We start from the raw sequence: 13,257 nt of genomic DNA, 5'->3' as shown, positions 1-13,257 counted from the left end.
GAGAACTACTACCTGCAATAGGTACAGACAGGCTTAGAGATGCCCCTAGACACTTGGGAACTCTGCAGAACGCCAAGTCTGCCTACAACCTCAAATACTGTTACGCAACTTTCCACGTCGCGTCATGCGACACAGAGCCCCAAGGAGACGGCGTCCCGGGTAAACAACGTGACTGTGAAATATTCTGGGACGTGCTTGCCTTTTTGGTTCTTTTCGCGGCGCGATCGGGTCACGGCCGCGCATCTAGCGCGACAGGGCTCGTTATTTGAGGTGAGGTATGCGGTACCTGAGTCTCACACTAAGGTTCCATGGAAGACTGGTGTATCGAGTACTGAGCATCCGCCCCCCCGGTCCTTGCTCAGGCACCGAAATGAATATACAACACTCTTCAGGCAGATTCTATTCGAAGACGTCTTCATCCTCTGGCTGGATGGAAGCCGAGGACACACGGCCGGCTCGCCCTTACAGAAGCCAGCTGCAGGTTGCCAATTTTCTTGTCTCTCCAGCTCGACATTGGCATCGGGCGACAGGGTACGGAGCCCTCGGTACTCCCACAGATCCTGCCCGAGTGTGTTATTGACCGTTATTGCTTTTCCTTGGACCTTGTCGACCATGACTTGAACCGTTTGATTGTGTGCCGCGGGATCCACGCATCCGGTCCATGCTTGTCATGGCCCTGGCCCCAGGAGCTAGCATCTCGTCCATCTTGTCCTCGGTACTATGGAGAAGTTGGAAATTGATCCGTCCAAACATCGTCCACAGTCTCCAGTGCCTCCATCGTCGTGCCCACAGTTGTCCCTTGTTGTCTTAGCTGAGTGCTGAGTTTTGCTTCTCCGGTTTGGGCAAAATAAACAAGACCCGACCCCAAATGTCAGCGCTGACGGTGCATTTGATCATCTCGTGCGCTCGTGCAGCGAACGTGAACTAGTGCCCTTGATGCCTTGTCTGTAGCACCGACGAGTGATGGAGGAATCGAGCTTGATTCGACGTGCAGACTTCTTCCTCCGCATCCCATCCTGTATGTTTGTCAACTCTCGAGTCTTGCCTGTTGCAACCGTCTCCTTCAGCCACATTGCTGCAAGAGCGTCGCCGTGGACAACACGCTAGTCGTGCCTTTGACCTGTTCAGGTGTTGCTGCTGCTGCTGCTGTTGTTGATTTACAGCCCATAGTCTTGAATCGACACTCGTGACATCCGGGTCGAGCAAGAATATCCCATCACAGCCGCAGCCTGGCACCGCAACACCAAACTTCAAACACTTCGAGCTTCGCAGCATATTCACCATCCCTGACCGAGTCCTCTTTTACCGAGTTCCGCCACTCTCGTTCTTTCAACTCCCGTCTTTGACTTTGGTCCTGGGTTTGTGATGGGGATTTTGTGGCCATAAGCCTCACTAGCTGCCGCAGGAAACTTTGCACCGGCGGCTTTTCGTCTGCCCAACCAAATTTTACTCTGCTCAACGTTTCATCCAATCTCGACTACAGGTTGCCCAACAGCCTCAATTTAGGGCAAAGCTTAATATTGAACGTATCGCATTCCGACATACCAAGGCACAGCATTTCGCTGGTCCTATTCTGGTGCCACTCTTTGTCGCAACCCACTTCAGTCGCCAACGCTGTCTTCGCTTCTTTTGTCGAAACGTCTCCTCGATTCCCCGTCTCTCCTTCCTTTCTACAACCAGCCATCGCGGCTTTCGCAGAGATACGACAAAAGCAATCTCTAGCTTCCACTCTTTCCTAACTTTGTAGGCTGTTCAACATACCAAGGCTCGACTGACCACTGCTGCCGAACGCTCCTTTGACCAACTACGCTTTTCCTCTTCTTGCTCTCCCTCCGGACTTATTCGACAATTCGATTAGTATACCGGCTTCATCTACTACGGCACACGCTTTTCAGCCAGACTCATCGTCTCCCGCCTAGCACCGAGCGAGCGCACCTTCCCGGCTATGGCGAATTGTATGTTCCTTGATTCAACGATAGTCGAGTGTTGAGACAGTGGCGTTTTATTTGTTCTTCCTGCACCTAGTCTCGCATCCATGCAACACAGACCGATCACTCTCACTACTCGAATTCACCCCGAAAACACTTGTGGGAACAGCTCATCTACATTCAACCATAATACTCAAGTGACGAGACTCCGCAAGCTTCTTCCGCGGTCCTAGGCACTGGACTGCCACAATGGACTCCATGGCGGTGCCTCAGTCCGATGAAGAAGGCCCAATTCCTCCTGGCCAACACACCGTTCGCAATCGGAAATGTTCCTTGTACGCCTCAAGAATCAAGCCGCTGACTGTCGATACATCTGCTCGAGAAAAAGTGCCACAGCTACCTGAGATCCCTCCACTGCCCGTCTCGCCCCGATGGGACTCGCTTTCTCATGGGCTACATTTACTAAATCAGAGTCCAATCTCTGGTTCTAGGGTGTCACCGACAGTGCAGCCTGAGGCTATGCTACCCCAGCCGTTTCCCCCTCTAGCTGCACCGGCTGTATCTCCATCTTTGCGAAGCCCTCGCAGCCTAAGGATAGGCACTCCAGAGCCTCGAAATGAATCACCATGTCGGTCGATTAAAGCTAAAACATCCTTGGCAGATATGCGTTCATTAGAGGGCATCCCTCTGGTCGAGAACTTTTCAAGACCCCGAAAGCAGAGCATAATACGTCAAGCTGGACCACCGGAAAGCCTTCATAGTCCAGACCCTGTCAGGCCACGATTGGCCAACATGCCAAATCCCACAGACCGCTTCCTGGACCTCGCGAACCCCTTGCCACAAACACCTCCGTGGCAACGGCCTAGACGTCCCTCTGCCTCCTCTGTCAAGTCATCTTCCACCTACGCCTCTCCATTGCCATACGCAAATAGCGAGTGCATTGAGCCAAGGCATCGTGCAAGAAATGTCACTGGTCCACCAGCTCTTACAGCCGCTCGGACTCCTGCTGTCCTTGGCCGCCCCGAGTATCCCGTTTCAACACCTCTAACAAGCCCAGGCGCGGGTGGGACCGCTCCCTGGCCGAGCGGGGATGAATTGCGCTCTAGTTTCAGATCCCAGCTCACTGCCTCAACAACCCCTGGTACAGCTGTCACAGAGCGCAGTAGTGTTCTTACAAAAGACAGCTCTGTCACCTCCCTCGAAAACCCCGATGAGCCTAGCTTGGAAGATGTTATGGGCATGTACGAAAAGGGCTTTGCGGATGATGAGGATGAAAACGAAAGTGACTTCGATGATCCCGAAAGCGAAGGCAACATGAATTCGAGACCTATGACTGCTGTATCAGAACCCGATGGTCCATCAGTTCCAGCTGTTCCGAGTATTCCCTTCACCCTCCCTGTTGCTGAGAGGAGCCTCGAACCACAGCTACCAACCGCTCGCTCCACACTAGACACCGAAATCCGTCAATCAAAGATGATCTTTACCAGCCCAGCTTTCACAGCATCTGTGGCGGCCATAGCTGGGAAGGCCGACGTAGACATGCCGGAAAAACGGGACTCGGCGAAGTCGCTTGATTCTGAGCCATCAACAACATCAGACTCTGCCCCCGCAAAGGAAGTTCAAACGACCGTGAACTTGTCATCTCCAGCCCCAGAGCCTGCACTCCCAACGCCCACGTCGATGCCAGTTCAGCCTGAGGACCCTGGCTCACGTGACCGATATGGCTTTAAGAAGGCCAATCAATCTATTACTAGAGAACAGTACGATGCTTGGAACGCAGAATACTCGGTGTACATTGCTCGGAGACGACGGAAGTGGGTGGCCTACCTCAAAGACTGTGCCCTGATGACGGATCGTCCCATTCGATTCCCCTCGCCAAATGCAAAGACGAAGAGATTTGTGAGGAAGGGGATACCGCCCGATTGGCGTGGAGCAGCGTGGTTCTACTATGCCGGTGGGCCGGCAATATTGGCTAAACACGCTGGCTTGTACGAAAGGCTCTTGCATAAGTCGGCCAAACAGGTGGATGTCGAGGCAATTGAACGGGACCTGCACAGGACGTTCCCGGACAATATTCAGTTCAAGCCGTCAGCAAATTTCCAGTCTGTGCCCAACAGCGAGCGAAGCAGCCAATCGACAATGACGGGTTCCTCTGGGGATGAAAGCGCCCCGGGGCCGCCTCCCGCTGCTTCGAATGAGCCACCGATTATCACATCTCTTCGCCGTGTCTTGCATGCCTTCTCCATTTATAATCCGCGTATTGGTTACTGCCAGAGCTTAAATTTTCTGGCTGGACTCTTGCTGCTGTTCGTGGAGACAGAAGAGCAATGTTTTTGGTTGTTGAATGTCATCACCATTATCTACCTGCCGGGGACACACGACATGAGCCTGGAAGGGTCAAAGGTGGACTTGGGCGTGCTCATGACGGAGCTGCGTGACACGATGCCCGCGGTATGGGACAAGATTGGTGGCGAACTGGAAAACCTTCCCACGGGCAGGCCCAGCACGAGTAAATCTATACGCAGAACTAGGCCCATTTTGCGACGACGGGAACAGCCAAGGTTGTCTACAGATCGTCTACCTCCGATCACGTTGTGCATGACGGCTTGGTTCATGAGTTGCTATATTGGTACGTTGCCCATCGAGACAACACTGAGAGTCTGGGATGTCTTCTTCTACGAGGGCTCCAAGACACTCTTCCGCATTGCACTGGCGATTTTTAAGACCGGCGAGAGCGAAATCAAGGCGGTCAAGGATCCGATGGAAATGTTTGGAGTTGTCCAGGCAATCCCTCGGCGAATGTTGGACGCCAATGCTCTCATGGAAGCTTGCTTTAAGCGACGAAACGGATTTGGTCATCTTAGTCAGGGAGCCATTGACGAACGCCGACAGGAAAGGCGTCAAAAGGCCAAGCAAGAGCTCGAACAGAGCCTGCAGCAGCGCGACAAGACGGACCTCAGCGGCAACTTGACTGAAGTGGAGTCGGGTTCCGTATCACGCAAAGGCACTCTTTTTGGGAGGAAAATGAGTGCCAACTTGAGAGCTGCAGAGGTTTAACTGTGCTGTGAAGCGCAGACTCAACACTGAACTGGGCCGCACCCGACTATCTCATTCTTTTTTGACTTGTTCTTCTGCTCCAAACGTGGTTAAATACGTGATTGAGCATCACAAATTTTCAACTTATACCCCTCTTTTGTTCTGTTCTTTTCTCTTCTTCTTGGGTCTTTCGAGGCCGTACCGATTTACACATCTCTCTTCCCGGATCTTGGCCGAGGAGAGTTGGTACTTTCATGAAGCGTTGTGATTTCTTTCCTGGATGACATGCATACCTCTTTTTTTTTAAGTTCGTTACTTCACCACCGGCCCTTTCGCAAGTAGTTGTCTCTGCTGGGGGAGACACCACGAAAGCCAAGTGGGTTATGTTTGATAACTCATGACGTTTACGTCTGCATCAAAATGTGAGGCTGGGGTTGGAATGTTGCCATGCTAGTGGCCAGTGGCTATTGGCATAATGGAGTGATGTTGAAATGCATATCTGTGCGGCTTGCTTTTGAGGCGAAGCGCATGGAAGGTGTACTTGTGGCGTGCGTGCATAGATGGGTACCGGGGCAATGTATCAAAGTTTTTCCTTTTTTTTTTTTTCCTTTTCTTTTGTCAGTTTCTGGATAGAGAAAGGAATCTGGCACGGTAGCAAACTGGGCGTCAAGGCAGCATATATATTATATAGGTAGAACGGGGCTAATTGACACCGATGATGATGAAAAATAGCAGAGGATTCGACGCGGAGTTGTTTTGTGTTGATGTGATTGCCCGTAAAGCACGGGGCTTTGCGATTCGTATCCCCTATCCCCAAGGTATCTAAATGGCTAGTTGACGTAGGAACGGCAAAGGCGGTTGCGGTGTGCAAGAAACGTGCTCACGGAGCGGGCCGTCTGAGATGAAGGAGCAAGCAGGGGGGTTAGATGCGGCAAACAATTTGATACAGGTGTTCTAGCTCAATGTACAGTACGTCCTCATCTTGTGTCCTCGCTCCGCTCGTTTTTCTCGTGACAGGCATCCTCTGTTTCGCTCTATTGGTGTCCTCGCTGCGCTCGCTTCTCGCAGCAGCAGCGCATGTTTACGGGCCCTCGGGCTCGGGCTACTTGGTGACGGGGGGGAAGACGGGCTCCCCGCGGGCGTACTTGTCGACGTGCAGGCGGACGTTCCTCTCCCAGGCGGGCCGGTCGTTGCGGTACTCGTCGGCGATCCTCTCCTCGAGCGGATCGTCGGGCTGGGGCTCGACGAGCAGGTTGCGCAGGGCGTCGAGCACGGCGGCGACCTTGGTCGAGGGCTTCCAGTTCTCGGGCTTGAGGATGCCCAGGCAGATGTTGCCCAGGGAGTCGTTGGTCACGTTGGGGGTGGTAGATGCGCGTGGTGAAGCGCACGGCCGGCGGCTTGAAGGGGTACTCGACGGGGAGGGTGAACAGGATGCCGTACTTGCCCGGGTAGAAGGGCGACGCGGGCGGCGGGACGAGCGTGATTTGCCACGTGTGGATGGATTCGTTGGGCGGGAGGGAGATGGTGAAGCCCTCTGGGGGGGATTGCGAGATTTCGGCGTATTCCTGTTGAGGGGTCAGTTTTTTTTTTTTTTTTTGGGCGAGAGGGCAAGCGTGGAAGGAGGACACGGCTTGGGGGGGCATATTACTTTGCTGATGCGCTTGGTGGACATGGCTGCTTTGGTTTTGGGGGTGATGCTGGATGGAGGTTAGAGGTAGATGGTTGGAGATGAAGCGGTTGGAAGTGACGATGGTGGGGCAGGCTTGCCGCGGGGCGGCTTCTGCGGGAGGGGAGGGGTGGAGTGCATGAGCGAGCGTCTTGGGCCTGGCTGCATGTGGGGCCAACTGCCGGCATGCCGTCGATGGTGGCTTTTGGGTTCCCGTGCCGTGGAATGACAAAGGTCGAGTTCGATTTGCAAACTGTGATACAGGTATCTTTTCGCGGGCTCAGTTTAAGACTATGAGGCACGGGGATGGCGGAGATGATGCAAGGATGTGGTGTTGTATCATTCACATCCGCTGCCCGTTCCCTCTCGTGCTTCCGTGTATCCATCTTGGCAATCCAAGCCTCATTGCCGCACATTCTCGACGACACGCCCAAGATTGCAAAACTACACGCACCCAAAAAGTACGTACTTGTGCTTCCCAATGTGCCAACTACGCCGTGGTCTTCTTGTCCTCCCGAGCGTCCTCCCCCTCGCACGGCATCTCGTTCTCAGTCGGCCTCGCTGCCCACGCCAAAGTCAGCACCAGCGGTCGACACAGGAAACATCCACAAAGGAACATAAAACAACTTACTCGCAGCCCATCTTCGCACACGGTACAGAACGTCGTACTCATCGCCATGAACATCCGATTCGGCCCACTGCCTTTAAAATTCTCACCCCCTCGTCGTCTACATCACGCCAACCCGGTCAGTTTCACAACGAGAAGAAAAAGAGAGCAAGAAGAGGACAACGATCCAATAAATACAATACGTACACCCCAGCTTGTCAATATCCCTCAGCGTCTGGGGGAACCCAGGAATCGCCTTGCCAGTATCGACATCCAGCAACGGCTCCAGCTTGGCGTCTAGATGATCCAGCGTGCTAAGCAGGTTGCGCTGGCGAATCCGTAGATTCTCCTGATACGATGGGTTCTGGTGCGGCAGCAGGCGTCCGTCCTCGCCACCTTGCTTGCCCTGCTCGTCCCCTTCATTGCGCGAAGTGGCTGGCGAGCTCGGAGGAGACGGCATGTACTTGGGAGACGGCAAGTCCTCGAATACAGGCGAAGATGAGGTCGCAAGGGGGAACGCCATGTGCAACAGGCGCACGTTTTCTCGCAAGGCTGAACTTGGTTCCTTCTGTTCCCGCCACGGTCAGGCAAACGTAGTTGATGGGAGGCAGGGAAGAGAGGCGGAGGGGGACGGCGGGGACATCTTTTTACAAACAACATGCCGTCCCGCAAAAACAGGGTGGGTGTAGACGATATGGAATCATACCGTCATGACAAGTTGTTCGCGGAGGCCTCGTCCCCTTGGCCCGTCTGGCACAGCGGCAACACCGAGGCTCTTCCGACGCCGCGGACTCGCAGTCGTATCCAGCAAAGCCATGTACACCCGCCGGCCCCTCTGCGTGATACACTCGAGCTCGTGGCCTCGGCTATTTCGAGTCGAGGCTGGGCGGCGGCGCTACACGACGGCCCAAACACAAAAGGTAATTTCATTCACTTTTGCTAGCTCGCATGTGCAAGTCCAGCTCAAGCAGCTCCGATAAGATAAGCCCAACCTGGGAAGTGGGGCGCTGGTTGCAACAATAATCTTTTTTTTTCTTCCATACAATTTACAGCTTCAAAAGACGTCACAGCATCGCCATTGCCAAAAAACAAAGAAAGAAAAAAAACTACGACATTCCGTCGACAACGACGACGACAGCGTCACCATGGCCGCCGCAGAATCCCAGATGCCGTTTATCAAAAACCTCGCCTCGAGCGGTAAAACCTCCCCCGTCGCGCTCGCCCCTCCCCGTCACGACCATCCTCTGACTTGGTAGCAAAACCCCCCCCTTCACAGACCGCAAGCTGCGCACGCAATCGCCCTCGCCGCGCTGCAGACGTACCTGTCGTCGAGGACGGGCCTGCCGGCCGCGGACGCGCTCAAGCTCTGGACAGGACTGTACTACGCGCTGTGGATGACGGACCGGCCGCGGCCGCAGCAGGCGCTCGCGGCGGACCTCGCCAACCTGGTGCTGGACGTGCCGGCGGCGTGCGCCGTCCCCTTTGCCAGCGGCTTCTGGGGCGTGCTGTCGCGGCAGTGGGCGTCGATTGACGCCCTGCGCATGGACAAGTTCCTGCTGCTGGTGCGGCGCGCGTTCGCCGCGCAGGTGCGCTTCGCGCGCGGCAGGGGCTGGGCCGGCGAGCAGGTAGAGCAGATGCTCGACGTGTGGAGGCGCCTGGCCTTTGATGCCGACGACGAGGACGGCGTGTCGCTGGGGCTGAGGCTGCATGTGCTGGATCTGTGGGTGGACGAGCTGGAGAGGGAGAAGGCCCTGGGCGCAGCGGGCGACGGTGACGACGACGACGACGACGACGCCGCGGCGAGGGAGGAATGGGTGCGCAGGGTGGGCGACATGGTGGATGCGTTGAGGGCGAGTCCTGTCAAGAGCGTGCGGAATAGGGCCTCTGAGAGCTATGCTGACGAGAGGCTGCCTTGGGGAACGAGGGAGAGCGGTGACGAGAAGGAACAAGGGGGAGAGGAGGACGAGGACTGGGGCGGTTTTGAGGATTGATATTTGGGCGTGGATTTTCGCCTCTTCGTCTTTTTTCCCTTTTTTTTTTTTTTTTTTTTTTTTTTTTTTTTTTTTTGCTTTTCCAGACTATGGCGAGGTTTGGTGTTTTTGGCGTTTGGAACAAGGCAAAAAAAGCTACTTCGTTCATCATAGACGGATATATGTACATATATACTTTTGTGCCCCCCCTCCCCAAAAAACGCCCGTTCCTACCGGTATACGCAACGGCAACAGATCCCAACGCCAATTAGCAAAGCTAATTTTTATTCATTCATGCCCTCGCTCACGGGGAAAAATGGGCCACAACATCTCTCACCATACCCGTTCGTCTCCTCCCAGGCTCTCTTCAAGCCAGCCATCGCCTGGGTCCTCGCCCATGTCGCGTGATCGCTCCTTTTCTAGCCTCGACCGTCTCCACGCCTCCCATTTCGCCGTCTGGTCTGGCGGGGCCTTTGTCGGCGACTTAACGAGGCCTCTTTTCCGTAGTCTGCGTCGGTGCTGCCGTCTTTTTGCCGCGCTCAGATGGTCCACTGATATGTTTTCCAATGACCGTCCGTATAGAGCGTCTCCCATGTCTGCCGCCCAGTCTTCAACTTCCTCCAGCAGCCACGCTGCCAGTTTCCGACCGTTTCCTCCCGTCGTCCACTGGTCTATTTTCACAGGAAGTGCATTGCCAAACGTTGGGTCGTCGTAGGAATACACGCACGGCGTAGATGTACACGCTGCGGGTCGGCAGTACTTCCCACACACAGCCGACTCGACCACGTACCAAAGTGAAACAATTGCGACGACGAGGCCCAGCCAGCTAAGACGAAATCGAGGACTGGTATAGAAGAGCCGAGGGATTGGGAAACGAAGATAGGCCAAGCTGGTTGGCTCTGGATTGGCCGTGCACTCTGGACACAACACATCGGGCAAATTCTTTTGGTCCTTTGCCTGTTGGTGTTTCTGACGCTGCAACGGTCCTGGCTCGTTCTCATCTGTGGTTGACCCTTTTTCGGCTTGGGCAACCTGGTCGTAGAGTTTGCCGATGCCAAGCTTAGCAGTATGTATATTGGAGAGTCCCGTGCGGAGATTCTTGCTCATTTTGTCATACAAAGACATTTCGCCCGCTGACATATCCTTGTCTTCTGAATTCTCTCGCTTCAGCTTCTGAATCTCTGCCTCCACAGCTCTCAACTCGTCATCGATTTCGTCTGCTGCCTTGACAGGTAATTCTTCTAGCAGCTCCTTCAGCTTTGGTGATGCATGCTTTCGACCAGTCAATATGTCTTCCAAGTCATCCATGGTTGAGTCTTCAATGTTGTGCTTGCGCTGCAGTTCGCGTAGATCGTCCTTGACCGATGGCGGTTTGGCTGAGTTTCTCACTGATGGTCGACTGCGAGGTAACGATCGTGATCGAGGCTTTTTGCCTGCTGCAGGTGCTGCAGATGCCGCAGCATAATCACCTGCAATTTCCCCTCTTGCACCAGGCTCAGAGGCCGTGTCTTCGTCCTTATTCCGCCACGCGAGACTCGTTTTCTTATCACGAAATAATGTGGTGGCATCTGGCTTTGACGGTGCTTGTCTTTGATCATTCAGTTTCTCTTCCAACGGCTTGATATCCTGCGCTTCCTCCTCCTTGACTTTCCCCATTTTGGCCGTGACAGGTGTTTCAACATAGGCACCCGTGACCCGGGGTGTCTCCATATGCAGAAACTCGTGCTTTTGTGGCTTGGGAGTAGCCTCCGCCACGTCGTCTTTCTCTTCATCACTGTCCGGCACGGGTGACGGCGCTCGTACGGATCCCGGCTCGGAGTAATCGTCACGCGGCGCAAACAGCTTCGCCTCGGCCTCTATCCGAGCAGTTGGATCCGACTCTGAATGCATACTTGATGGTTTGCTCTTGGCTGATTCGGTTGATGGGATGCGTTTTAAGCCAGCAAATTCGACAGTTGGTCGTGAGGATTCACCATCCTTATTGTGAGAGCTGAGGGCTGATTTTCGTCCATTGTTTGTGGAACGTCCCGCCAGTGTCGGTTTTGTCACAACCTTCTCACTTTCGTTTGGCTTCTGGCGCTCTGTGAGAGGAGCACGTTTATTCACTGGTTCGGGTGCCGGACTCGAGCTGGCAGCGCGGGCCAGCCGTCGCAGCAAGTCACGTTCATTAACATCCGGCTTCACTGCAGCGACACCCCTGCCATGCGTAGGCCCCGTTTCCTCAGGGTTGATATTCTCCTGCTTAGGGCGATGGCTCTTAAACACTGTGACTGGGGTGTCTGGAATATGTTCTCCTCCCTCATAGTGAGCTGATCTGGGGCGAGCAGGTGGTCGCATCTCGGGACGATTTTCAATCCGTGGTTTGCCCTTTTCTGGCGACAATGGCCTCGTCATAGCGTTCTTTTCCTTGATTTCCTCTAGTCGGGCCGCGGCAAGGGCGCGTCTTGACAAGCCTTCTGCTTCGCGCAGTCGTATTTCATCCAACCTGGTGTTCTTGGGCCGTGGTTGATTTCGATCAGGTATAGGTATCTGCTTTTCGGCCGCAGTTTCTCTCGCCCGAATCTCTTCCAATTTGGTATATCTTCGAGAATGCTGCGGTGTTAAAGTTGATTGTCCTGCGAGGCTGCCCCCTTCAACATTGAGTTCTCGTCCTCGGATTTCGTCCAGCTTGGTATTTTTCGTCCGAGGACTAGTAATCCGCGCAGGCGACCTGATATCAATTCTATCCAACATCGATGGGCGATTCGCAAACGGCTTATTGCTGTTACTCCCTACTTTTATTCGCGGGCTATCAGACACCTGCAAATCTCCAGCCGTAAAATCATGGTCCACCTGCCATGTAAAATCTTTTGATGCAGACGAGATTGCACCATTGCGACCCGGGGATTCTACGGATTGGAAGGGAACATCTTCGATTCCGGGCACCAATCCAGGAAGGTGCGCCTCGCCACTGGCATCTCCCAGGGATTCCGGAGACTTCTCAGCCCAGTCGGAGCTCGGTCGCGACTTTGTTCTCCATTCGTTTATGCGGTCCTGTAAGCTGGGGCCGTTGCCTCTCTTAGATATGTCTGTTCCCAGCTCCGTAGCTTGCGGTTTCGCGTTAAGTGACTGCACACCCGACGCCCCGGCTTCTGTATATTGTCGTGCTCGTGCTCTGCTGTGCAAAGGATCTTCGGCCATCATTTCTCGCGCTTGAGTCTCGTCCGGGGGCTGTCCGGGCCGCGCTCGCCATACTCGTGGCGCTGGACTCGGCGAGCCCCCTTGTTGTCGCTCTTGCTCAGCCTCCTCCTCCTCCTCTTGGGCTAGCTTAAAAGCTTCCGCCAACGAAATCGGCCGCCGATGCTGAAGCCCTGAGATGTTGGGTCGGGGTATTCGGCTGCCTCCCGGAGAGAGTATGCTGGCGGTGCTAGCATTCGGATCGACGTGTTCTTGAGCTTTTCTGATGCCGGACGCCATGCTCTGCGGATCTGATTTTGCTCGCCGCGCGGGCCCAGCATGACCTACTGTCCCAAGAGCTCCGGGCCTTGCACCAGGGCCGACCGAAGCGGATGTGGATTGAGGGCCATTGCCCGTGTTTCGCGGGGCATTGTTGGAGAACAGCGGCCTCCTGGTCTCGTGGTTTACATGTAGTTGATTCGGCTGCGCTCGTCCATTCGGCCGTGATGGCGCCGTGTCGCCGCCACGGTCCATGAGCAAGTGTGATGCGTGAGTCCGTCTGCGGCCCGCGGCTTGGATGCGATGTGCTCAGTGACGCGCGCCTCAAGCAGCGGCAGCACGCGGTTGCATATTTGTCGTGGGCGCTGGGTGAGTGCTACTACGTGTTGATAGCGTTGGGAGTCGCGATTGTCGGCATAGCATTGGACGCAGTGGCTCGTGGTAATTGATCGGTATGGCGCTACGACTTGGGACGCGATCAGGTGTGTGTGCCGTTGCAGCTTCGGATGTGCGTACGGAGTATTTGCAACAACAATAGCTTTAGCCAATGACTGGCGATAACAGCGTTGAGTGCCGTAGGTGCGTTTACGTGAAGCGCCACAATAGTGAGGTGAA

The 13,257-nt window shown here is 54.7% G+C and overlaps 5 protein-coding genes across 5 annotated transcripts; 2 read left to right on the top strand and 3 right to left on the bottom strand.

The window, feature by feature from the left end:
* The first annotated feature begins 595 nt into the window (after positions 1–595).
* J3458_004857 (uncharacterized protein) lies at positions 596–6,529 on the top strand. Its single transcript, XM_066118448.1, has one exon. It carries the CDS (start codon positions 2,178–2,180, stop codon positions 4,983–4,985), a length of 2,808 nt encoding a protein of 935 aa, XP_065975968.1. The 5' UTR covers positions 596–2,177; the 3' UTR covers positions 4,986–6,529.
* Positions 5,999–6,636, bottom strand: J3458_004856 (uncharacterized protein; the record flags this gene model as incomplete). The annotated part of the gene is made up of 2 exons (XM_007810410.2): positions 5,999–6,529; positions 6,613–6,636. The coding sequence occupies 2 exons, from the start codon at positions 6,634–6,636 to the stop codon at positions 5,999–6,001; spliced, it is 555 nt and encodes a 184-aa protein (XP_007808601.2).
* A 293-nt stretch (positions 6,637–6,929) lies between these two features.
* J3458_004855 (uncharacterized protein) lies at positions 6,930–7,760 on the bottom strand (the record flags this gene model as incomplete). The annotated part of the gene is made up of 4 exons (XM_066118447.1): positions 6,930–7,191; positions 7,262–7,298; positions 7,348–7,358; positions 7,445–7,760. The coding sequence occupies 4 exons, from the start codon at positions 7,758–7,760 to the stop codon at positions 7,121–7,123; spliced, it is 435 nt and encodes a 144-aa protein (XP_065975967.1). The 3' UTR covers positions 6,930–7,120.
* A 622-nt stretch (positions 7,761–8,382) lies between these two features.
* Positions 8,383–9,228, top strand: J3458_004854 (uncharacterized protein; the record flags this gene model as incomplete). Its single annotated transcript, XM_066118446.1, has 2 exons — positions 8,383–8,434; positions 8,522–9,228. 2 exons carry the CDS (start codon positions 8,383–8,385, stop codon positions 9,226–9,228), a joined length of 759 nt encoding a protein of 252 aa, XP_065975966.1.
* Positions 9,229–9,527: 299 nt separating this feature from the next.
* Positions 9,528–12,904, bottom strand: J3458_004853 (uncharacterized protein). Its single transcript, XM_007810412.2, has one exon. It carries the CDS (start codon positions 12,895–12,897, stop codon positions 9,541–9,543), a length of 3,357 nt encoding a protein of 1,118 aa, XP_007808603.2. The 5' UTR covers positions 12,898–12,904; the 3' UTR covers positions 9,528–9,540.
* Between the last annotated feature and the right edge of the window lie 353 nt (positions 12,905–13,257).

Source organism: Metarhizium acridum (genome assembly GCF_019434415.1).
Source record: "Metarhizium acridum strain ARSEF 324 chromosome Unknown scaffold_31, whole genome shotgun sequence".
Classification (NCBI taxonomy): Eukaryota; Fungi; Ascomycota; class Sordariomycetes; order Hypocreales; family Clavicipitaceae; genus Metarhizium; species Metarhizium acridum.
The sequence above is the reverse complement of the archived record's forward strand: the minus strand, read 5'-3'. Positions and strand labels throughout refer to the sequence as shown.